Source organism: Gigantopelta aegis, chromosome 11, assembly GCF_016097555.1.
Source record: "Gigantopelta aegis isolate Gae_Host chromosome 11, Gae_host_genome, whole genome shotgun sequence".
In the NCBI taxonomy this organism is placed as follows: domain Eukaryota; kingdom Metazoa; phylum Mollusca; class Gastropoda; order Neomphalida; family Peltospiridae; genus Gigantopelta; species Gigantopelta aegis.
Genome location: NC_054709.1, coordinates 32,486,201 through 32,511,029, shown reverse-complemented (window position 1 = coordinate 32,511,029; position 24,829 = coordinate 32,486,201). Strand labels below are relative to the sequence as shown.

Here is a 24,829-nt window from a genome sequence, read left to right as displayed (position 1 = left end):
ATGCTAAAGTGTCTTCAAACAGACAAATGCCTTTTATTCTTCCCACCCTATATGCTAAAGTGTCTTCAAACAGGCAAATGCCTTTTATTCTTCCCACCCTATATGCTACGGTGTCTTCAAACAGGCAAATGCCTTTTATTCTTCCCACCCTATATGCTACGGTGTCTTCAAACAGGCAAATGCCTTTTATTCTTCCTACCCTATATGCTACGGTGTCTTTAAACAGGCAAATGCCTTTTATTCTTCCCACCCTATATGCTAAAGTGTCTTCAAACAGGCAAATGCCTTTTATTCTTCCCACCCTATATGCTACGGTGTCTTCAAACAGGCAAATGCCTTTTATTCTTCCCACCCTATATGCTAAAGTGTCTTCAAACAGGCAAATGCCTTTTATTCTTCCCACCGTATATGCTACGGTGTCTTCAAACAGGCAAATGCCTTTTATTCTTCCCACCATATATGCTAAAGTGTCTTCAAACAGGCAAATGCCTTTTATTCTTCCCACCCTATATGCTACGGTGTCTTCAAACAGGCAAATGCCTTTTATTCTTCCCACCCTATATGCTAAAGTGTCTTCAAACAGGCAAATGCCTTTTATTCTTCCCACCCTATATGCTACAGTGTCTTCAAACAGACAAATGCCTTTTATTCTTCCCACCCTATATGCTACGGTGTCTTCAAACAGGCAAATGCCTTTTATTCTTCTTCTGAAAATGTTTCCATTCTGAGAATATTAGTCATTCACTTACATGTAAATCCGACCACCCCAGGCAGTCTGTCGCAATAACACTTTGTCACTGGCTATCAAAAGTAACAAAAAACCGAAACAGACCTTACGGCTGTAATATTAGTGTTGTTCTACTATTTTTATCTGTTTTTTTTATGTCTTTGGTACATGAACTCGTATGTGAAGTAACCGTCAAGTGTGTACAAGTTAAACAAGGGAATGTTAAAAAAACACACCCGAAAACTGCAGGGCTTCTAGATTATATTCAATGTTGGGCTAGTAAATAACTACTATCGTCATGCCCGATGGCTAGTTGGGCTAGTAAATAACTACTATCGTCATGCCCGATGGCTAGTGAAATGTTTTGGTCAAATATTGCAGTTAAGTCTGTTTAGGATCGATTCCTGTTAGTGGGCCCATTGGGCTATTTCTCGTTCCAGCCAGTGCTCCATGACTCGTATATCAAAGGTCGTGGTATGTGCTGTCCTCTCTGTGGGATGGTCCATATAAAAGATCCCTTGTTACTAATGGAAAAATGTAGCGGGTTTACTCTCTAAGACTGTATGTCAAAATTACTAAATGTTTGACATCCAATAGCCGATGATTAATAAATCAATGTGCTCTAGTGATGTTGTTAAAAAACCAAAAAAACCCCAACTCTTTTATGGCTTAAATGTAACTACCATTTTGTAGTTTCGTGCAGCCTGCCTCCACTACCCTGACCCTCCACCCATGAAATCCATGATCTATACCTGCAATATCATATTAAATTGGAATTTGCTAAACATAGAAAATTCTCCACCATGGAATTATAGTAGACAGTAAATAAAGTTTACATTAGTTTCAAATTCTGACTTTTTAATGCAGTGTTTATTTATTTGTCAGATTCAAGTGGATGCCTGTAGGTAACCAATACATTGTTGTTTGGATAGTATTATCTCAGTGTTATCATATTACTACATGTGTGTACTCTACTCTTGAGGATGGTCAACGATCTGCCATCTATACATACTTTCAGAGTAGTCTTATAGAAAATAGGTTTTGCCCGGAATGTTAAAAATGTAAAATAGCCATTGTAAATTTGGTTTTTATCGTTCGATTCCCTGACTGGTTGTCTGGCTAGCGTACATGTACATATGTTTTCTAAGTAAAAGAAAAGAAAGCAGTGGTTAGGCCATCGGACTATAGACTGGTAGGGACAGGGTTCGCAGCCCGTTACCTCTCCTCTCTCGCTAACCACTATCCAATTAACAACTAACTCACTGTCCTGGACAGACAGCCCAGATGGCTGAAGTGTGTGCCCAGGACAGCGTGCTTGAGCCTTAATTGGATATAAGCACGAAAATAAGTTCAAATGTGGCTATTTCATATAATTATTTCAAAACTTGTTCAGAGAGAGAGAAGGAAAACCCACCTTCAAGACATTGACTATCACTAGCCATGGGAGTGGGGCTACCATAATGTAAAAGCCCTGATGACACAGGCTTCGATTGCCATAAAAAGAAGCAAGAGTTCTTTTATCTGCTGGGGTGGAATGTAGCCCAGTGGTAACGCACTTGTCGTATACATGGTTGGTCGAGGATCGAAGGAAGGAAATGTTTTATTTAACGACACACTCGACACATTTTATTTACGGTTATATGGTGTCGAACATATGGTTAAGGACCACACAGATATTGAGAGAGGAAACCCGCTGTCATCACTTCATGGGCGACTCTTTTCGATTAGCAGCAAGGGATCTTTTATATGCACCATCACACAGACAGGATAACACATACCACGGCCTTTGATATACCAGTTGTGGTGCACTGGCTGTGACGAGAAATAGCCCAATGGGCCCACCAATGGGGATCGATCCCAGACTGACAAGCGAATGCTTTACCACTGGGCTACGTCTCACCCCTTGTGAGCATATTGAGTTATTTCTTGTTTCAGCCAGTGTTCCACACCTGCTGTAACAAACATCATGGTATGTACTATCCTGTCTGTAGGTTACCCATTGGGTGGCGATAGTGGATTTCCTCTCTAATTATCTGTATGGATCTTAACCATATTTAAATGTGTTTGAGTGTGTCATTAAATAAAACATTCCTTCCTTTCTTTTATATGCACTTTCCCATAGATGGGACAGCACATACCATGGTCTTTGATGTACCCGTCATTACACCCCTTGTGTATGTAAGAACGTGGCAATTACCCCTTTGTTAATTAATCACTGGATCAAGGGAAATCATGATTATGGTCATAACTTGATGAAAAGTCCTTCAATAAAGGTAACTAAAAAGCCAACCAGACTATAAAGTGAGACAAGTACAGTAAATTGCTTTATGGGACCGTGGCATGAAACGTTTCCTCTTCAATTGCTACATTCTTAAAAGTAGGGCGGGACAAAGCCCAGTGGTCAAGTGCTTGCTTGATATGCGGTCGGTCTAGGATCGATCCCCATCGGTAGCCCCTATATTGGGCTGTTCCTCATTCCAGCCAGTGCGCCACGACTGGTATATTAAAGACTGTGGTATGTGTTATCCTGTGTGTGGGATGGTGCATATAAAAGATTTCTTGCTACTAATGAAAAAATGTAGCATTCTAATACTGAATGTCAAAATTACCAAGTGTTTGACATCCTGTAGCCGATGATTACTAGTAATAAATAAATCTTATGTGGTGTCGTTAAACAAAACAAATGAACAAACAAACAAAATATGTCAAAATTACCAAATGTTTGACATCCAATAGCCGATGATTAATAAATCAATGTGCTCAAGTGGTGTCGTTAAACAAAACAGACGTTTTTCTACACAGTATTTAATGTTTTGGTTTTAACTTGATGTAAAAAAATCCGTCTCTTTTGACGTAATTAAGAAGTTTTTATCCATTATTTACCTGTGTATGTCTTCAGGTGGTACAGTAATTAAGAAGTTTTTATCAATTTTTTACCTGTGTATGTCTTCAGGTGATACAGTAATTAAGAAGTTTTTATCAATTTTTTACCTGTGTATGTCTTCAGGTGATACAGTAATTAAGAAGTTTTTATCTATTTTTTACCTGTGTATGTCTTCAGGTGATACAGTAATTAAGAAGTTTTTATCTATTTTTTACCTGTGTATGTCTTCAGGTGGTACAGTAATTAAGAAGTTTTTATCTATTTTTTACCTGTGTATGTCTTCAGGTGGTACAGTAATTAAGAAGTTTTTATCTATTTTTTACCTGTGTATGTCTTCAGGAGATACAGTAATTAAGAAGTTTTTATCTATTTTGTACCTGTGTATGTCTTCAGGTGATACAGTAATTAAGAAGTTTTTATCTATTTTTTTTACCTGTGTATGTCTTCAGGTGATACAGTAATTAAGAAGTTTTTATCTAAATTTTTACCTGTGTATGCCTTCAGGTGATACAGTAATTAAGAAGTTTTTATCTAATTTTTTACCTGTGTATGTCTTCAGGTGGTACAGTAATTAACAAGTTTTTATCTGATTTTTACCTTTGTATGCCTTCAGGTTCTACAGTAATTAAGAATTTTTTATCTATTTTTTCACCTGTGTATGTCTTCAGGTGATACAGTAATTAAGAAGTTTTTATCTATTTTTTCACCTGTGTATGTCTTCAGGTGATACAGTAATTAAGAAGTTTTTATCTATTTTTTCACCTGTGTATGTCTTCAGGTGATACAGTAATTAAGAAGTTTTTATCTATTTTTTCACCTGTGTATGTCTTCAGGTGATACAGTAATTAAGAAGTTTTTATCTATTTTTTCACCTGTGTATGTCTTCAGGTGGTACACATGTATGTACAACAGCTGCAGGGCAAATGTAATTAATCTTCTCATCCTCTGTCGATTGAAATGTTAACCCCTCTGACCCCACCACCACCATTGGGGTCACTGGGTTTAACCCTCTTTACTTTTACTCCTGGGTGGGATCTCGCTCCATAGTAGAGTACTCACCTTAGGTCAGTCGCTTCTTGGTGGACTCAAGTTGTCTCCCATTCCAACCAGTACCCAACCCCTGTAAGTAAAGTTTGTTTTCATTTACTAATCATCGGCTCTTCAGTGGAAACACATTACATTTTCCATTATAGTCGCAGACCCTAATTTCATCCCTTCTGTCTGTCTCTGTCTCTCTCTCTCTCTCTCTCTCTCTCTCTCTCTCTCTCTCTCTCTCTCTCTCTCTCTCTCTCTCTCTCTCTCTCTCTCTCTCTCTCTCTCTGTCTGTCTGTCTGTCTGTCTCTCTCACTCTTTCTCTCTTTGTGTGTGTGTGTGTCTCTCTCTCTTTCTCTCTCTCTCTCTCTCTCTCTCTCTCTCTCTCTCTCTCTCTCTCTCTCTCTCTCTCTCTCTCTCTCTCTCTCTCTCTCTCTCTCCATCCCTCTCCTCCCCTCTTTCTCTCAAAAATAAATATTACAATCTTTTATTTATGAGATTACTCTACTGTGTTACGGCATCCACTTAGCCAATGTAGGTCACAGGTTTTTCTATCGGATTCTTAATTTCATTTGCCTGGTTGTGTAGATTTTAATTTGAAAGATGTACCAGATGACTGTTGTGTTTTCTTCTCCCTGTTTTCTAAACAGCTGATGTGTAACATGGTGTATTGATGTTGTGCCTGGGACACCCTGTAAAGTGCTGTCATTCACAACATACCACACCGGTAGTGGCCTGCCGCTCATAGATAGGTCAGGTCCAGTACAGCTAGGACCAGCGCATTGTTCGGTGTGTGTACTCTGAAGATCACACTGCTTACAGGCTTACAATGACACTTGTTCAAAAAGAACTCTTAAATCACATCTTCTCTGGATAGGATTGTTGGCATGGCCAGATCAAATGACCTATAGTACTCAGTAGTAGTGCGGGCATGTGTTTGATCACCAGTTAAAACTTCACAACCCAATTAAAAAAAAATTTTTTAAAAAAGGAAAAAACCCTTTAAAGTTTGTTTTGTTTAACAATACCACTAGAGCACATGATTTATTAATCACTGACTAGCCTATTGGGTGTCAAACATTTGGTAATGTTGACATATATAGTCTTAGAGAGGAAACACACTACATTTTCCTATTAGTAGCAATGTATCTTTTATATGCACCATTCCACAGACAAACAGCACATACCACAGCCTTTGATATACCAGTAGTGGTGAATTGGCTGGAACAAGAAGAAAAAAAGTAAATGGTGATCATTTAATGTCATTAATTTTAATATTAATTTCAATGCTACTAAAACATGTCATAACTTCTTGTGTATTCTTGTTTTCATTATTGGCATTCAAGATAAACATTCATATTTGTAAATTGTCAAATACATCATGGTTACCCCATTCAAATTGTCAAATACATCATGGTTACCCCATTCAAATTGTCAAATACATCATGGTTACCCCATTCAAATTCAGTCGATGTCGGAGCACTTGTCTGAGGTGCACCGGCCTCGATGGCGTCGTGGTTAGGCCATCGGTCTACAGTCTGGTAGGTACTAGGTTCGAATCCCCAGTCGAGCTATGGAATTTTTAATCCAGATACCGACTCCAAAATGAGTGATTTCTCCGCAAGGCTCAATGGGTAGGTGTAAACCACTTGCACTGACCAGTAATCCGTAACTGGTTCAATAAAGGCCATGGTTTGTGCTATCCTGCCTGTGGGAAGCGCAAATAAAAGATCCTTTGCTGCCTGTCGTAAAAAAGTAGCCTATGTGGCGACAGCGGGTTTCCTCTAAAAAAAAAAAAAAAACAGTGTCAGAATGACCATATGTTTGACGTCCAATAGCCGATGATAAGATAAAAAATCAATGTGCTCTAGTGGCGTAGTAAAAATAAAAATTGTCTGAGGTGCAATGACCTCCCTGAATGGACTCAGCTTTCCATGACTGGTGCATCAAGTACAATGGTATGTACTGTACTGTCTGGTAGTACTAAGCCAAATAACTTTTGGCTGGGTCAAAGTTCAACGTGCACCGAACATTTGATAGAGAAGTTAACACCACAAGTCTTGTGATTGGTGATAAATGTGAGTGCATGCGTTGGTTGTGCTTTCCGTTCTCTGTCTCTCTGTTTCTAACTCTATCTCCAGTTTCATCTGGGCAGAAAATATATGCAATTTTATTTCATCTAGTACCACTGTGTCAAGTAGCCATGTGCTTGAAACATGTATGGGGTACCTGTAAAAAAACCATTTTTGTGTGGAACTAGGGTAGTCATAGATGCTACCCATTATATCAGAAATTAGCAGCTTGACCCCCAATTTTTTCTGATTCACTTTAAGGGTGAGGAGTGGTAGTATTTATATCTGTGGCGTTACATCAATTGATATGTTGCAGGTAGGAGTTTTAGCCACATAATGTTACTATTGTCATCTATGGGATTTGATTTGGTAGTATACATCCATCTATGGTAAAGTTCACATATAGGTCTTCTCTCCTTCTCTCCCCCCCCCCCCCCCCCCTTTTTTATCTGTCTCTGTCTGTCTGTTGTCTACACAAATACCAGTCATATATTAAAATATTGCATGGACGCTACCTTTCTCGTAACATTTTTTGGGAGGTATTATTAAACAGATCTTTCTATCAGCTACATAAGGTAAATAGTGGCAATCAATATACAAAGTTATTTTAGGTGTGCTGTTTGTTAAGTGTGACGTGCGTTATTTTTCATACTCGTCAGGTTGAAATTACGTGTGCGCTGTACGAGCGCGATCGCACCAGCACACCTTAAAAGGCAAGGTCTGATATTGTAATTAAAAAATCAAATTGTCTGCATCAGTGTATACATGTCATAATTATATTTCTATAGTACTACTCCTGAAATTTTTTAATAAATTATAACTCCATTTCTGAAAGGGAAAACAAGTCGGACTACACTAATAAACCAAACAACATAAAATTAGAAGAAAACATTATTGGTTTATTTGTTCATTTTTTCCACATAGGTCTTTGAACCTACATGTACCAATTACTTCATAAATTAAATTATGCTTGGTTTTCACTTGCCTTAGCATTTTGATGAGCGATTTTTCACTTGCCTAAGCATTTTGAGGCGTGCGAGTTTCACTCGTCTTTGTTTTTCAAAAGCGTCTTTGTTTTTCAAAAGCCAAGACTGTATAATAAAGGTATATAAATGAAACGTTTCTGTTACTGTACTGCAATGTGTGTGCAGACGACAGTAAATTTGTTTGCAAACGATGGTAAAATAAATAACTAAACATGTAGTATTGTTAAAGATTTTTTTTTTTTTTGTAGGAAATGATTTAGGAGTAGAAATAGTGATGTTGATTGTAGTCCACAGAACAGGGAGGCCTAACCGAGTGGTAGACCCATGCAACCCAATACGATCCTAATTTGATGTTTGGTCTAACTTATGAATATTGTATATAACTTCTGGAAAAGTTGCTGATAATGTATAATCATGCATGTTATAAAAACGTGAGATATTTGCATATCATATCGATATATAGGACTTCTCCCTATGCTTGTAAATGTGTATCAAAGTACTGATGGTATCACTAACAATCTTGACCAATGTTCTCAGGTACAAAATATAAAATAGTAACCAAAAACTATTGTACATACAGATGTATGTTTACTTTAAATTGATCTTCATGTAAAGAAGAAGATGTCATTCTTCAAAACAAACAACGCAAACTTTGAGCCACGTCATGCTAAGTTGTAGGTTTTCGCGTGTGATGACTCATGTATATCAGTAATCAAAGTAAAATTCACTTTGTTTTTAAATACATTTGAACCACCAGTGTAGCACAGAACCGTAGTTCAAGTGTTTTAGGATTAGGTAGGCCTAACTCATGGGTTATGAGAACTATATTCACACAACTGAACAATCGGTTACCTAAATAAAACTCACATGAAGTGACTTCTGGTTACCTAAGCTTTTGAAATATTGTACCCAGAGATTATTAACTTGAAATCATTTTCTGAACTTCTACAACCTTTTGACAGTTGTTCTTCATAATAATCAGGGATGGATTATTTTTCTAGGTAGAACATTTAAAAAGGACACCTCCAGTAATCACTGAGTGGATGTAATGTTTAAAAAGGGCACCTCCAGTAATAATTGAGAGCATGTAATGTTTAAAAAGGGCACCTCCAGTAATTATTGAGAGCATGTAATGTTTAAAAAGGGCACCTCCAGTAATCACTGAGTACATGTAATGTTTAAAAAGGGCACCTCCAGTAATCACTGAGTACATGTAATGTTTAAAAAGGACACCTCCAGTAATCACTGAGTACATGTAATGTTTAAAAAGGACACCTCCAGTAATCACTGTGAGCATGTAATGTTTAAAAAGGGTACCTCCAGTAATCATTGAGTGCATGTAATGTTTAAAAAGGGTACCTCCAGTAATCACTGAGTATGTAATGTTTAAAAAGGGCACCTCCAGTAATCACTGAGCATGTAATGTTTAAAAAGGGTACCTCCAGTAATCACTGAGTACATGTAATGTTTAAAAAGGACACCTCCAGTAATCATTGAGTGTATGTAATGTTTAAAAAGGGCACCTCCAGTAATCATTGAGTGCATGTAATGTTTAAAAAGGGCACCTCCAGTAATCACCGAGTATGTAATGTTTAAAAAGGACACCTCCAGTAATCACTGAGAGCATGTAATGTTTAAAAAGGGTACCTCCAGTAATCATTGAGAGCATGTAATGTTTAAAAAGGGCACCTCCAGTAATCATTGAGTACATGTAATGTTTAAAAAGGGTACCTCCAGTAATCATTGAGTGTATGTAATGTTTAAAAAGGGTACCTCCATGTAATCATTGAGTACATGTAATGTTTAAAAAGGGTACCTCCAGTAATCACTGTGAGCATGTAATGTTTAAAAAGGGCACCTCCAGTAATCACTGAGTACATGTAATGTTTAAAAAGGGTACCTCCAGTAATCATTGAGTACATGTAATGTTTAAAAAGGGTACCTCCATGTAATCATTGAGTGTATGTAATGTTTAAAAAGGGCATCTCCAGTAATCACTGTGAGCATGTAATGTTTAAAAAGGGCACCTCCAGTAATCACTGAGTACATGTAATGTTTAAAAAGGACACCTCCAGTAATCACTGAGAGCATGTAATGTTTAAAAAGGGCACCTCCAGTAATCACTGAGAGCAGGTAATGTTTAAAAAGGGCACCTCCAGTAATCATTGAGTACATGTAATGTTTAAAAAGGGCACCTCCAGTAATCACTGAGTATGTAATGTTTAAAAAGGGCACCTCCAGTAATCATTGAGTGCATGTAATGTTTTAAAAGGGCACCTCCAGTAATCACTGAGAGCATGTAATGTTTAAAAAGGGCACCTCCAGCAATCACTGAGTACATGTAATGTTTAAAAAGGGCACCTTCAGTAATCATTGAGTATGTAATGTTTAAAAAGGGCACCTCCAGTAATCACTGAGTACATGTAATGTTTAAAAAGGACACCTCCAGTAATCATTGAGTGTATGTAATGTTTAAAAAGGGCACCTCCAGTAATCATTGAGTGCATGTAATGTTTAAAAAGGGCACCTCCAGTAATCACCGAGTATGTAATGTTTAAAAAGGACACCTCCAGTAATCACTGAGAGCATGTAATGTTTAATAAGGGTACCTCCAGTAATCATTGAGAGCATGTAATGTTTAAAAAGGGCACCTCCAGTAATCATTGAGTACATGTAATGTTTAAAAAGGGTACCTCCAGTAATCATTGAGTGTATGTAATGTTTAAAAAGGGTACCTCCATGTAATCATTGAGTACATGTAATGTTTAAAAAGGGTACCTCCAGTAATCACTGTGAGCATGTAATGTTGGAAACGGGCACCTCCAGTAATCACTGCATTAAAAAGGGCACCTCCAGTAATCACTGAGTACATGTAATGTTTAAAAAGGGTACCTCCAGTAATCATTGAGTACATGTAATGTTTAAAAAGGGTACCTCCATGTAATCATTGAGTGTATGTAATGTTTAAAAAGGGCATCTCCAGTAATCACTGTGAGCATGTAATGTTTAAAAAGGGCACCTCCAGTAATCACTGAGTACATGTAATGTTTAAAAAGGACACCTCCAGTAATCACTGAGAGCATGTAATGTTTAAAAAGGGCACCTCCAGTAATCACTGAGAGCAGGTAATGTTTAAAAAGGGCACCTCCAGTAATCATTGAGTACATGTAATGTTTAAAAAGGGCACCTCCAGTAATCACTGAGTATGTAATGTTTAAAAAGGGCACCTCCAGTAATCATTGAGTGCATGTAATGTTTTAAAAGGGCACCTCCAGTAATCACTGAGAGCATGTAATGTTTAAAAAGGGCACCTCCAGCAATCACTGAGTACATGTAATGTTTAAAAAGGGCACCTCCAGTAATCACCGAGTACGTGTAATGTTTAAAAAGGGCACCTCCAGTAATCACTGAGTACATGTAATGTTTAAAAAGGGCACCTCCAGTAATCACTGAGTGGATGTAATGTTTAAAAAGGGTACCTCCATGTAATCATTGAGAGCATGTAATGTTTAAAAAGGGCACCTCCAGTAATCACTGAGTACATGTAATGTTTAAAAAGGACACCTCCAGTAATCACTGAGAGCATGTAATGTTTAAAAAGGGCACCTCCAGTAATCACTGAGAGCAGGTAATGTTTAAAAAGGGCACCTCCAGTAATCATTGAGTACATGTAATGTTTAAAAAGGGCACCTCCAGTAATCACTGAGTATGTAATGTTTAAAAAGGGCACCTCCAGTAATCATTGAGTGCATGTAATGTTTTAAAAGGGCACCTCCAGTAATCACTGAGAGCATGTAATGTTTAAAAAGGGCACCTCCAGCAATCACTGAGTACATGTAATGTTTAAAAAAGGCACCTCCAGTAATCACCGAGTACGTGTAATGTTTAAAAAGGGCACCTCCAGTAATCACTGAGTACATGTAATGTTTAAAAAGGGCACCTCCAGTAATCACTGAGTGGATGTAATGTTTAAAAAGGGTACCTCCATGTAATCATTGAGAGCATGTAATGTTTAAAAAGGGCACCTCCAGTAATCACTGAGTACATGTAATGTTTAAAAAGGGTACCTCCAGTAATCACTGAGTACATGTAATGTTTAAAAAGGGCACCTCCAGTAATCATTGAGAGTATGTAATGTTTAAAAAGGACACCTCCAGTAATCACTGAGTATGTAATGTTTAAAAAGGGCACCTCCAGTAATCATTGAGAGCATGTAATGTTTAAAAAGGGCACCTCCAGTAATCATTGAGAGCATGTAATGTTTAAAAAGGGTACCTCCAGTAATCATTGAGTGCATGTAATGTTTAAAAAGGGCACCTCCAGTAATCATTGAGAGCATGTAATGTTTAAAAAGGACACCTCCAGTAATCACCGAGAGCATGTAATGTTTAAAAAGGACACCTCCGTGTAATAACTGAGTATGTAATGTTTAAAAAGGGTACCTCCATGTAATCACTGAGTACATGTAATGTTTGAAAAGGGTACCTCCAGTAATCATTGAGAGCATGTAATGTTTAAAAAGGGTACCTACATGTAATCATTGAGAGCATGTAATGTTTAAAAAGGGTACCTCCATGTAATCATTCACTGTGTGGGATAGTGCATATAAAAGATATATTCCACTTCAGCTGTATGTGTTTATTATTGTTTCAGGTTTTACAGAACTTGGGCAAAGCTGAACGAACCACAGATGAATCTCTCGATGAGTGTGCTCATCTCATAGACAGACAGCAGGTGAAATAATCTCTTCCCTTCTCCCCCTCTCCTACCCTCTCCCATTTCCTACACTCTCCTTCCCTCTCCTACACCCTCCTTCCCTCTTCTACCTTCTCTTTCCCTCTCCTTCCCTCTTCCCTCTCCTCTTCCCTCTCCTAGACCCTCCTTCCCTTTCTACTCTCTCCTTTCCTCTCCTACCCTCTCCTACACTCTTTCCCTCTCCTACCCTCTCCTACCCACTTTCCCTCTCCTTCCCTTCTTCCCCAATCCTTCCCTTTCCTTCCCTTCTTTCCCTTATCCTACCCTCTCCTTCCCTTTCCTTCCCTCTCTTTTCCTGTCCTTTCCTTCTTCCCCCAATCCTACCCTCTCCTTCCCTTTCCTACCCTCTCCTTCCATCTATCCATCCATCCATCCAACTACTCACTGATGATCCATCCATCCAGACATGTATCCATCTACAATCCTTCTATTCATCTATATGCATCACCCATATCTCCCTCCCTCCCTCTCTCTCTCTCTTCTCTCTCTCTCTAAATAAAACATTTCCTTCCGTCCTAACACCAATCCACTGATAATATATCCGTCCATCCATCCATTGGTTATCCAACTGTCTGTCCATCCATAGATCATCCATCCATACATCCATCCATCTTCAGCCCATCCATCCATAGATCATACATCCATCCATAGATCATACATCCATCCATACATCCATCCATCCATCTTCATCTCATCCATCCATCCATCCATCCATCCATCCATCTTCAGCTCATCCATCCATCCATCCATAGATCATCCATCCATCCATCTTCAGCTCATCCATCCATCCATCCATAGATCATCCATCCATCCATCCATCCATCCATCTTCAGCTCATCCATCCATCCATCCATCCATAGATCATCCATCGATCCATCCATCCATAGATCATCCATCACATCTATCCATCCATCCTTTCAACCATCCATCCAGCCATTCATCCATGCATTCTTCATTCATCCATCCTTCATTCATACATAATTCATTCATCCATCCTCCATCATTTCAACCATCCATCCATCCATCTATCCATCCATCCATAGATCATCCATCCATCCATCCATCCATCCATCCATCCATCCTTTCAACCATCCATCCAGCCATTCATCCATGCATTCTTCATTCATCCATCCTTCATTCATACATAATTCATTCATCCATCCTCCATCATTTCAACCATCCATCAATCCATCCATCCATCCTCTATCCATACATTAATGTGTTATCATAAGAAACTTCTAATGTTACTTCACTATAAGTAAAGTGAAAATAAACACACTGATTAATTATTAATCTTATTTTTTTTACTCCAGGAAGTGGCACACAAGGTTCAGAAAGATCTGCGACATTACATTCAGTGTGCACGGGGTGAGTTCCTACTGAATTATTCTTGCTTTTTATGTTTTAATTAATTAGTTTGTATTGTTTAACGGCACCACTAGAGCACCTTTCTTTATCATTCTTACTTACTTATAGTCTTCAGAGGAAACCAAAGTTCTACATTTTACCATGGGGCGGGTCGTAGCCCAGTGGTAAAACGCTCGCTTGATGCGTGGTTGGTTTGAGATCGATCCCCGACAGTGGGCCCATTAGGCTATTTCTCGTTCCAGCCAGTGCACCACAACTGGTATATCAAAGGCCGCGGTATGTACTATCCTGTCTGTGGGATGGTGCATATAAAAGATCCCTTGCTACTAATGGTCCAGTGCACCACAACTGGTATATCAAAGGCCGTGGTATGTACTATCCTGTCTGTGGGATGGTGCATATAAAAGATCCCTTGCTACTAATGGTCCAGTGCACCACAACTGGTATATCAAAGGCCGTGGTATGTACTATCCTGTCTGTGGGATGGTGCATATAAAAGATCCCTTGCTACTAATGGTCCAGTGCACCACAACTGGTATATCAAAGGCCGTGGTATCTACTATCCTGTCTGTGGGATGGTGCATATAAAAGATCCCTTGCTACTAATGGTCCAGTGCACCACAACTGGTATATCAAAGGCCGTGGTATGTACTATCCTGTCTGGGATGGTGCATATAAAAGATCCCTTGCTACTAATGGTCCAGTGCACCACAACTGGTATATCAAAGGCCGTGGTATGTACTATCCTGTCTGTGGGATGGTGCATATAAAAGATCCCTTGCTACTAATGGTCCAGTGCACCACAACTGGTATATCAAAGGCCGTGGTATGTACTATCCTGTTTGTGGGATGGTGCATATATAAAAGATCCCTTGCTACTAATGGTCCAGTGCACCACAACTGGTATATCAAAGGCCGTGGTATGTACTATCCTGTCTGTGGGATGGTGCATATAAAAGATACATTGCTACTAATTGAAAAAAATGTAGAGGGTTTCCTCTTTGACCATATGTTTGACATCCAATAGCCGATGATTAATAAATCAATGTAACCTAGTGGTGTCGTTAAACAATTACCAAGTGTTTGACATCCAATAACCAATGATTAATTAATCAATGTGGCCTACTGGTGTCGTTAAACAAACAATTACCAAATGTTTGACATCCAATAACCAATGATTAATTAATCAATGTAACCTAGTGGTGTCGTTAAACAAACAATTACCAAATGTTTGACATCCAATAACCAATGATTAATTAATCAATGTAACCTAGTGGTGTCGTTAAACAAACAATTACCAAATGTTTGACATCCAATAACCAATGATTAATTAATCAATGGTGGCCTAGTGATGTCGTTAAACAAACAATTACCAAATGTTTGACATCCAATAACCAATGATTAATTAATCAATGTAACCTAGTGGTGTCGTTAAACAATTACCAAGTGTTTGACATCCAATAACCAATGATTAATTAATCAATGGTGGCCTAGTGGTGTCGTTAAACAAACAATTACCAAATGTTTGACATCCAATAACCAATGATTAATTAATCAATGGTGGCCTAGTGGTGTCGTTAAACAAACAATTACCAAGTGTTTGACATCCAATAACCAATGATTAATTAATCAATGGTGGCCTAGTGGTGTCGTGAAACAAACAATTACCAAATGTTTGACATCCAATAACCAATGATTAATTAATCAATGTAACCTAGTGGTGTCGTGAAACAAACAATTATCAAGTGTTTGACATCCAATAACCAATGATTAATTAATCAATGGTGGCCTAGTGGTGTCGTTAAACAAACAATTACCAAATGTTTGACATCCAATAACCAATGATTAATTAATCAATGTAACCTAGTGGTGTCGTTAAACAATTACCAAGTGTTTGACATCCAATAACCAATGATTAATTAATCAATGGTGGCCTAGTGATGTCGTTAAACAAACAATTACCAAATGTTTGACATCCAATAACCAATGATTAATTAATCAATGTAACCTAGTGGTGTCGTTAAACAAACAATTACCAAATGTTTGACATCCAATAACCAATGATTAATTAATCAATGGTGGCCTAGTGGTGTCGTTAAACAAACAATTACCAAATGTTTGACATCCAATAACCAATGCTTAATTAATCAATGTAACCTAGTGGTGTCGTTAAACAATTACCAAGTGTTTGACATCCAATAACCAATGATTAATTAATCAATGGTGGCCTAGTGGTGTCGTTAAACAAACAATTACCAAATGTTTGACATCCAATAACCAATGATTAATTAATCAATGGTGGCCTAGTGGTGTCGTTAAACAAACAATTACCAAGTGTTTGACATCCAATAACCAATGATTAATTAATCAATGGTGGCCTAGTGGTGTCGTTAAACAAACAATTACCAAATGTTTGACATCCAATAACCAATGATTAATTAATCAATGTAACCTAGTGGTGTCGTTAAACAAACAATTACCAAATGTTTGACATCCAATAACCAATGATTAATTAATCAATGTAACCTAGTGGTGTCGTGAAACAAACAATTACCAAGTGTTTGACATCCAATAACCAATGATTAATTAATCAATGGTGGCCTAGTGGTGTCGTTAAACAAACAATTACCAAGTGTTTGACATCCAATAACCAATGATTAATTAATCAATGGTGGCCTAGTGGTGTCGTTAAACAATTACCAAGTGTTTGACATCCAATAACCAATGATTAATTAATCAATGGTGGCCTAGTGGTGTCGTTAAACAAACAATTACCAAATGTTTGACATCCAATAACCAATGATTAATTAATCAATGTAACCTAGTGGTGTCGTTAAACAATTACCAAGTGTTTGACATCCAATAACCAATGATTAATTAATCAATGGTGGCCTAGTGGTGTCGTTAAACAAACAATTACCAAATGTTTGACATCCAATAACCAATGATTAATTAATCAATGGTGGCCTAGTGGTGTCGTTAAACAAACAATTACCAAGTGTTTGACATCCAATAACCAATGATTAATTAATCAATGGTGGCCTAGTGGTGTCGTGAAACAAACAATTACCAAATGTTTGACATCCAATAACCAATGATTAATTAATCAATGTAACCTAGTGGTGTCGTTAAACAATTACCAAGTGTTTGACATCCAATAACCAATGATTAATTAATCAATGTAACCTAGTGGTGTCGTTAAACAATTACCAAGTGTTTGACATCCAATAACCAATGATTAATTAATCAATGTGGCCTAGTGGTGTCGTTAAACAAAAACAAAAATAAATACAAATAAATTTTTCCATTAACAGCAAAGGATCTTTTATATGCACTTTCCCATAGAAAGGACAGTACATACCATGACCTAAGATATACCACTCTTGAGATACTGTTTAGGATGGGGGAAAAATAAATAAATTATAGTATGGTTCCAGCGAGAAGGTTCGATCCAATGACCCACTCACCTGAGAGAACGGCCTCAGTGGCGTCGTGGTTAGGCCATCGGTCTACAGGCTGGTAGGTACTGGGTTCGGATCCCAGTCGAGGCATGGGATTTTTAATCGAGATACCGACTCCAAATCCTGAGTGAATGCTCCGCAAGGCTCAATGGGTAGGTGTAAACCACTTGCACCGATCAGTGATCCATAACTGGGTCAACAAAGGCCATGGTTTGTGCTATCCTGCCTGTGGGAAGCGCAAATAAAAGATACCTTGCTGTTAATCGGAAAGAGTAGCCCATGTAGTGGCGACAGCAGGTTTCCTCTCAAGATCTATGTGGTCCTTAACCATATGTCTGACGCCATATGACCGTAAATAAAATGTGTTGAGTGCATCGTTAAATAAAACCTGAGATGACTGCTTTACAAACCATTTATATACAAACATTATATCAATAATGGTATCACATTTATTAATGATTTATTAAACGAACAAGGTGATGTTTTAACATACGAACAGTTTATAACAAAATATCATATAAATACAAATTTCTTGCTGTTAAATCATTTATAAACAAATTAGAAAACATAAACGATGACACTTTCACAAGTCTTAAAAATCCTGTTTTCCCGTTTAAGATAAAACATTTATTAAAAGACAAAAGCAGTTGTAAACATATGTATGATATGTTAAATTCACAAACTGTCATTCCAAAAGCACAACTGAAATATGCAAATGAAGGATACATGTATGATACAAAGAAATGGGAAAAGTATTATGTTATTCCTTTTCGATGTGTAAAAGACACAACATTATCATGGTTTCAGTATAGAATAGTACACAGAATCTTAACTACTAATACATTTTTGTATATGATACATTACGTGGATTCTAATGCTTGCGACTTCTGCAAAGCTTCATGTGAAATGTTACAACATCTTTTCTTTGACTGTAACAAGGTTAACCCCATTTGGGAATCAGTACGAGAATGGATATTGACTGAAACAGGAATTGACATTATTTTTAGTCAAGATATTGTTATGTTTGGTATGATCAATAACGAAAATAGTAACTTTGTAAATTGGTTGATTATTAACATTAAATATTATATCTACTGTATGAAAGTACAGAAAAAAATAATATATATCAATGGAGTTAAAAACATTTTGCAAAACAAGTTTGAAATAGAAAGATTTATTTTATATAAGAATTGCAATTACAAAATTTTTAATCAACAATGGACACCATGGCTTAATCTCTTTGACTGAAACATATTTCCTAACAATAGCTTGTTTTGAATTCCAGGTCTTTTTCCTTTCGCGCTAGTATAGATTTAAACACACACACAAACACACACCATGTATTTATTTATTTATTTATTTATTTTATTTGTTTTATTTGTTTATTTATTTATTTGTTTTGTTTTGTTTGTTTGTTTGCTTATTTATTTATATATTTATAAATTTATTATTATGTGTTTTAACCATTATATCTTCTTTCTTCTTCTCCTATATTTCCCAGTCCTTTCCATTATATGCGTCATAGCAATTTGTTTTGTTTTTTTACCAATCTTTAATTTACACAGAAACATTACAAATGCATTTATGTATCAAATTGTTATATATGACTATATAACATTATTATACCACAAATTAGATATATGTACTTGTATATAAATTATATTACTTTGATGTAAGGCCATGAGTTCAAGGCTCCCCAACCTTGACATGGTCAGAATGGACTGGGGGAAAAAACAATTTAAAAAAAAAAAAAAACTAATAATAATAATAATCCCATCTCCATTTATTAAAAATGTTCAGTTCATTGTTATTTCACATGCACTAGTCAATGTTGTAAAATAATGATATGTCATTTTGTGTGAATTTATCTACTTTATATGCAAAAGTCAGAACTTGTATAAAATCTCATAAGTGTAGCTGCACCTCTTGAACTCCACCCTGAATGACACATCCCTGTAACCATGGTAACATGCTTCACTTCATGATGTACCTACAGGTCCAACACAAGAAGAGCGGTTGCTCACTAGACTGGTTTTTGCATCAAATGTTTGATGAATGTGATGTGATAGAAATGATGGTACCAGTCAAATAATGCTCACTAGACTGGTTTTTGCACCAAATGTTCGATGAATGTGATGTGATAGAAATGATGGTACCAGTCAAATAATGCTCACTAGACTGGTTTTTGCACCAAATGTTTGATGAATGTGAAGTGATAGAAATGATGGTACCAGTCAAATAATGCTCACTAGACTGGTTTTTGCACCAAATGTTTGATGAATGTGAAGTGATAGAAATGATGGTACCAGTCAAATAATGCTCACTAGACTGGGTTTTTTGCACCAAATGTTCGATGAATGTGATCTGATAGAAATGATGGTACCAGTCAAATAATGCTCACTAGACTGGGTTTTTTGCACCAAATGTTCGATGAATGTGATCTGATAGAAATGATGGTACCAGTCAAATAATGCTCACTAGACTGGTTTTTGCATTAAATGTTTAATGAATGTGATGTGATAGAAATGATGGTACCAGTCAAATAATTCTCACTAGACTGTTTTTTTGCACCAAATGTTCGACGAATGTGATGTAAATGTTCGATAAATGTGAAGTGATAGAAATGATGGTACTAGTCAAATTGTTGGCAAGCACTCCCGCCTCCTGAACAAACCAGAGATCCTGTTCTGAAGCTGAGTGTCAAGGTCACACACACTTGATACTGATTGTTTCTCCTTACGGACAGGTTTCCTGCTGTGCAAGATGTTACAAGATGTTATCTGTATATAGTGAAACCTGCCACACAGTCATGTAGAGAGCAGTGAATGAAAGGAGAGGGAAATAACAGTTTGTTTAACAATATCTCCACCCAGTTCACACTAACGCTATTGGATATATGAGATAGAAAGAGAGGGTGGGGAAAGGAGACAGACAGACAGAGAAGGGGGGTGAAGGAGACAGACAGACAGACAGAGAGAGGGTGGGGAAAGGAGACAGACAGACAGAGGGGCGGAGGAGAGAGACACAGACATACACAGACAGACAGACAGAGATAGACACAGAGTAAGGGAGATACAGAGGGGGAGGGAGGGAGATAGATACATAGAGATGGGGGGAAGTGGACAGAATGAGTAAGGGAGAGAGAGAGGGGAAGGGAGAGAGAGGGGAAGGGAGAGAGAGGGGAAGGGCGAGAGAGGGGAAGGGGGAGACAGAGAGAGAGGGGAAGGGGGAGACAGAGAGGGGAAGGAACAGTCAATCCTGGGAGGACCTGACTTTATCGCGTGCCCCCCCCCCCCCAAAAAAAAAAACCCCAAACAAACAAACAAGAAAAAACACAAAAAAACAACAAAAACAAAACAAAACGATAACCCTAAAGATTATTGAATTATTTAAAAAGTATGGGGACTGTAACTTTGATATTTCACACCCAATACTATATGGCTATGTGCAACCTTCAGTGCAAATATTAGGCCCATAGGATATTAGGACAAATATTGTTAAAGTAGCAACAGACACAAACGTGTTACTAAAACAAAATGTGGTGCCAGACTTAGTGCAATGGGCGTTACTTTGTCTTTTCTTACAATGTAGAATCTGTTGCCAGTTTTAACAATATTTTACCTGTGGGCCTAAAATTTTCACTGAAGTTGGCAAATATTCACATATTAATAGATGTGAAATAACAGTTACAGTCCTCATATTTGTTAATACAAATCCATATTTAGTAGGGTGTTTGAGAGGCCACCCAATATAAGATATCTGCTTTGCTTTCAGTTTATTTGCAATTAAGGTTCAAGCACGCTGCCCTGGACACACACCTCAGCTATCTGGGCCATCTGTTCAGAACAGTGGGATAATTCTTAGTGGTTAGCGAGAAAGAAGTAGATACAATGGCCTTACCCGGTGAGCTGTCAAAGCACGCTGTCCTGGGCACCCACCTCAGCTATCTGGGCTGGTGTCCAGGACAGTTGGTTCATGGTTGTTAATGGTTAGTGAGACAGAAGTCTGTATAGTAGCCTTACACCTACCTACCCACTCATTAACTTGGCTCTTAAATGGAAGCCAGTATCGAGATGTGAACCCAGTAACCTACCAGCCTTGAATCTGAAGACTTAGCCAGCACACCCCACAGAGGCTGGTTGTGTAAGATGTTGAACCCCTGTTGATTTATTACTTCATTGGTTCATGTGTTGTAATTCCACTAGTAACCTGATGGTGTGTGTAGATGTCTGCCTGGGGCTCCCCGACATAATGTTACTAATCATGTCCTCTTTGTCATGCCATGGCATTCCAGTGACTGAAACAGACTGTAAGTTCAGCAGCATTCCTTTACGCTTCACTGAGCATCTGGTGTGTTGAGAGAAAAAAAAACCCTCACACACACACACACACACACACACTGAAATGTAAACAGATGTTTTACCTACCTAGTGGTGAATGTAAGAGTAAGTGTGAATTCAGTAGACAAAAAGCCTCATAGGGGAAACTTATAAAAATTTTTTTTAACTGAATCCATGCTTTCAAGTGCATTCTCCAACGTAATCCATTGTTCATTAAATATTTTAAAAGTGACTGCCAAATTAACTTCTTCCTTTTTATTATTATTGACAAAAATTGATTACAAAAGGCACATTTATTTATTAATCATTAGCTATTGCATGTCAAACATTTGGTAATTTTGAGAGGAAACCTGCTATATTTTTCCATTAGTAGCAAGGGATCTTTTATATGCACCATCCTACAAACAGGATAGCACATACGACAGCCTTTGATATACGAGTCATGAAATTGATTACAATAATAGAAATAAGCAAAACTGTTCACAAGTCCACTGGTCAAGTACATCTAGAAATCTACTTGTTCGCCAATATTTTCACTTGTCCGAATAAAATAATATGATTCATACAAGTACAAGAACGATGGGTTTTTTACAGCTCAAAATGAAACTGTATTGAAAATGTTTACTTGTCCATAGGACAACCATTGAGGTAAAATGTATTTGTCTAAGCACAAACGGACAAGTGCTTATTTCGAACACAGGATTATAATGAAGGAAGGAAGGAAATGTTTTATTTAATGACACACTCAACACATTTTATTGACAGTTATATGGCGTCAGACATATGGTTAAGGACCACACAGATATTGAGAGAGGAAACCCGCTGTCGCCACTCCATGGGCTACTCTTTTCGATTAGCAGCAAGGGATCTTTTTATATGCACCATCCCACAGACAGGATAGTACATACCACGGCCATTATTACACCAGTTGTGCAGCACTAGCTGGAACGAAAAATAGTCCAGTGGGCCCACTGACGGGGATCGATCCTAGATGGATCGTGCATCAGGCGAGCGCTGTACCAGTGAGCTACATTCCGCCTCTTGTATTATAACGAAGAGGAATATACAAAACAACCGGATCCTTTTTGTACCAAACTAATTGCCCTAAACAACCGGATCCTTTTTGTACCAAACTAATTGCCTAAACAACCGGATCCTTTTTGTACCAAACTAATTGTCCTAAACAACCGGATCCTTTTTGTACCAAACTAATTGCCCTAAACAACCGGATCCTTTTTGTACCAAACTAATTGCCCTAAACAACCGGATCCTTTTTGTACCTAATTGCCCTAAACAACCGGATCCTTTTTGTACCAAACTAATTGCCCTAAACAACCGGATCCTTTTTGTACCAAACTAATTGCCCTAAACAACCGGATCCTTTTTGTACCTAACCTGAATGATTTGGCCAGAGAATTCTCAGCAACAGATGACTCACATTGAGCACGAAGAAACAGTTGTTAAATGTGTAGTTATGATTATTGATTTCGGTTCAGTAATCGACAACATTCATTGTGTTCTGTCAGGCATGACGTCAAATATATGGTCATTCTGACACTGTTTTTTTTTTAGAAAACCCGCTGTTGCCACATAGGCTACTCTTTTACAACAGGTAGCAAGGGATCTTTTATCTGTCTGAATGCATTATTGCTGTCATATACGTGGGTTTACCTTACATGTTCATTTGATGACTTTCATACAGATGTAGTACCGGCCTCGGTGGCGTCGTGGTTAGGCCATCGGTCTACAGGCTGGTAGGTACTGGGTTCGGATACCAGTCGAGGCATGGGATTTTTATTCCAGATACCGACTCCAAACCCTGAGTGACTGCTCCGAAATGCTCAATGGGTGGGTGTAAACCACTTGCAACAACCAGTGATCCATAACTAGTTCAACAAAGGCCATGGTTTGTGCTATCCTGCCTGTGGGAAGCGCAAATAAAAGATCCCTTGCTGCCTGTCGTAAAAGAGTAGCCTATGTGGAAAACAACGGGTTTCCTCTACAAAACAGTGTCAGAATGACCATATATTTGACGTCCAATAGCCGATGATAAGATAAAAAAGAATCAATGTGCTCTAGTGGCATCGTTAAATAAAACAAACTTAACAAAAGCCTGTAGACCGATGACTTTTTTTTGACATACAGATGTATGGCCTCATGGACAAAAGTCACTGTACTTGTTCACTGAGTTGTCGTTTCGAATCAGTGACCTAGCTGAATGCAGAATGTTCCAATTACATTCATAGCTGTAGATAGTTGCAAGATCATCTACACTGGGTTAAAGTACATGCATATCTGTGCTTGACTCATTTCAACTGTTTTCATGCCTAAGATTATATCGAATTACAGCCACTGATAGTGTTAAATATTCTTAGTCATTGCAGCTTATTTAATACTGTTAACTTAGGCTGTAATAAAATAAAAATGTGTGTGTGAAATTTTTATCTTTGATTTGTTACTGTCAGCACATTGTTTTATTTAATGACGCCACTAGAGCACATTGATTTTTTTTATCTTATCATCGGCTATTGGACGTCAAATATCAGGGTTTGGAGTAGGTATCTGGATTAAAAATCCCATGTCTCGACTGGGATCCGAACCCAGTAACTACCAGCATGTAGACCGATGGCCTAACCATGACGCCACCAAGGCCAGTACTGATTTTATGAAACGAGTGTCAGGATTATTGTATAGCCCGAGCGACAGTGAGATCGATCCTAACATGTGTTTCATAAAACAGTATGACTCACACGCGAGTGTAATAATTTCTTTATTATCCACATTATCAAAAATACATTTTATTTACAGTTATATGGCGTCAGACATATGATTACGGACCACACAGATTTTGAGAGGAAACCCGCTGTAACCACTACATGGGCTACTTTTTCCGATTAGCAGCAAGGGATCTTTTATTTGCTCTTCCCACAGGCAGGATAGCACAAACCATGGCCTTTGTTAACCAGTTATGGATCACTGGTCGGTGCAAGTGGTTTACACCTACCCATTGAGCCTTGCGGAGCACTCACTCAGGGTTTGGAGTCGGTATCTGGATTAAAAATCCCATGCTTCGACTGGGATCCGAACCCAGTACCTACCAGCCTGTAGACCGATGGCCTAACCACGACGCCACCAAGGCCGGTGCATATTGGAAATAATGCATATCAAGCATTATTACATAATGAAAATATATCTTTATTCTTA

The 24,829-nt window shown here is 37.9% G+C and overlaps 1 protein-coding gene across 1 annotated transcript in view; it reads left to right on the top strand.

The window, feature by feature from the left end:
• Positions 1-24,829, top strand: part of LOC121385143 (amphiphysin-like) — a 75,072-nt gene that overhangs the window by 16,211 nt on the left and 34,032 nt on the right. The window contains exons 2-3 of the mRNA XM_041515681.1: positions 12,355-12,435; positions 13,770-13,824. Of these exons, the coding sequence (XP_041371615.1) occupies positions 12,355-12,435; positions 13,770-13,824 (136 nt within the window). The remainder of the gene's footprint in view (positions 1-12,354; positions 12,436-13,769; positions 13,825-24,829) is intronic.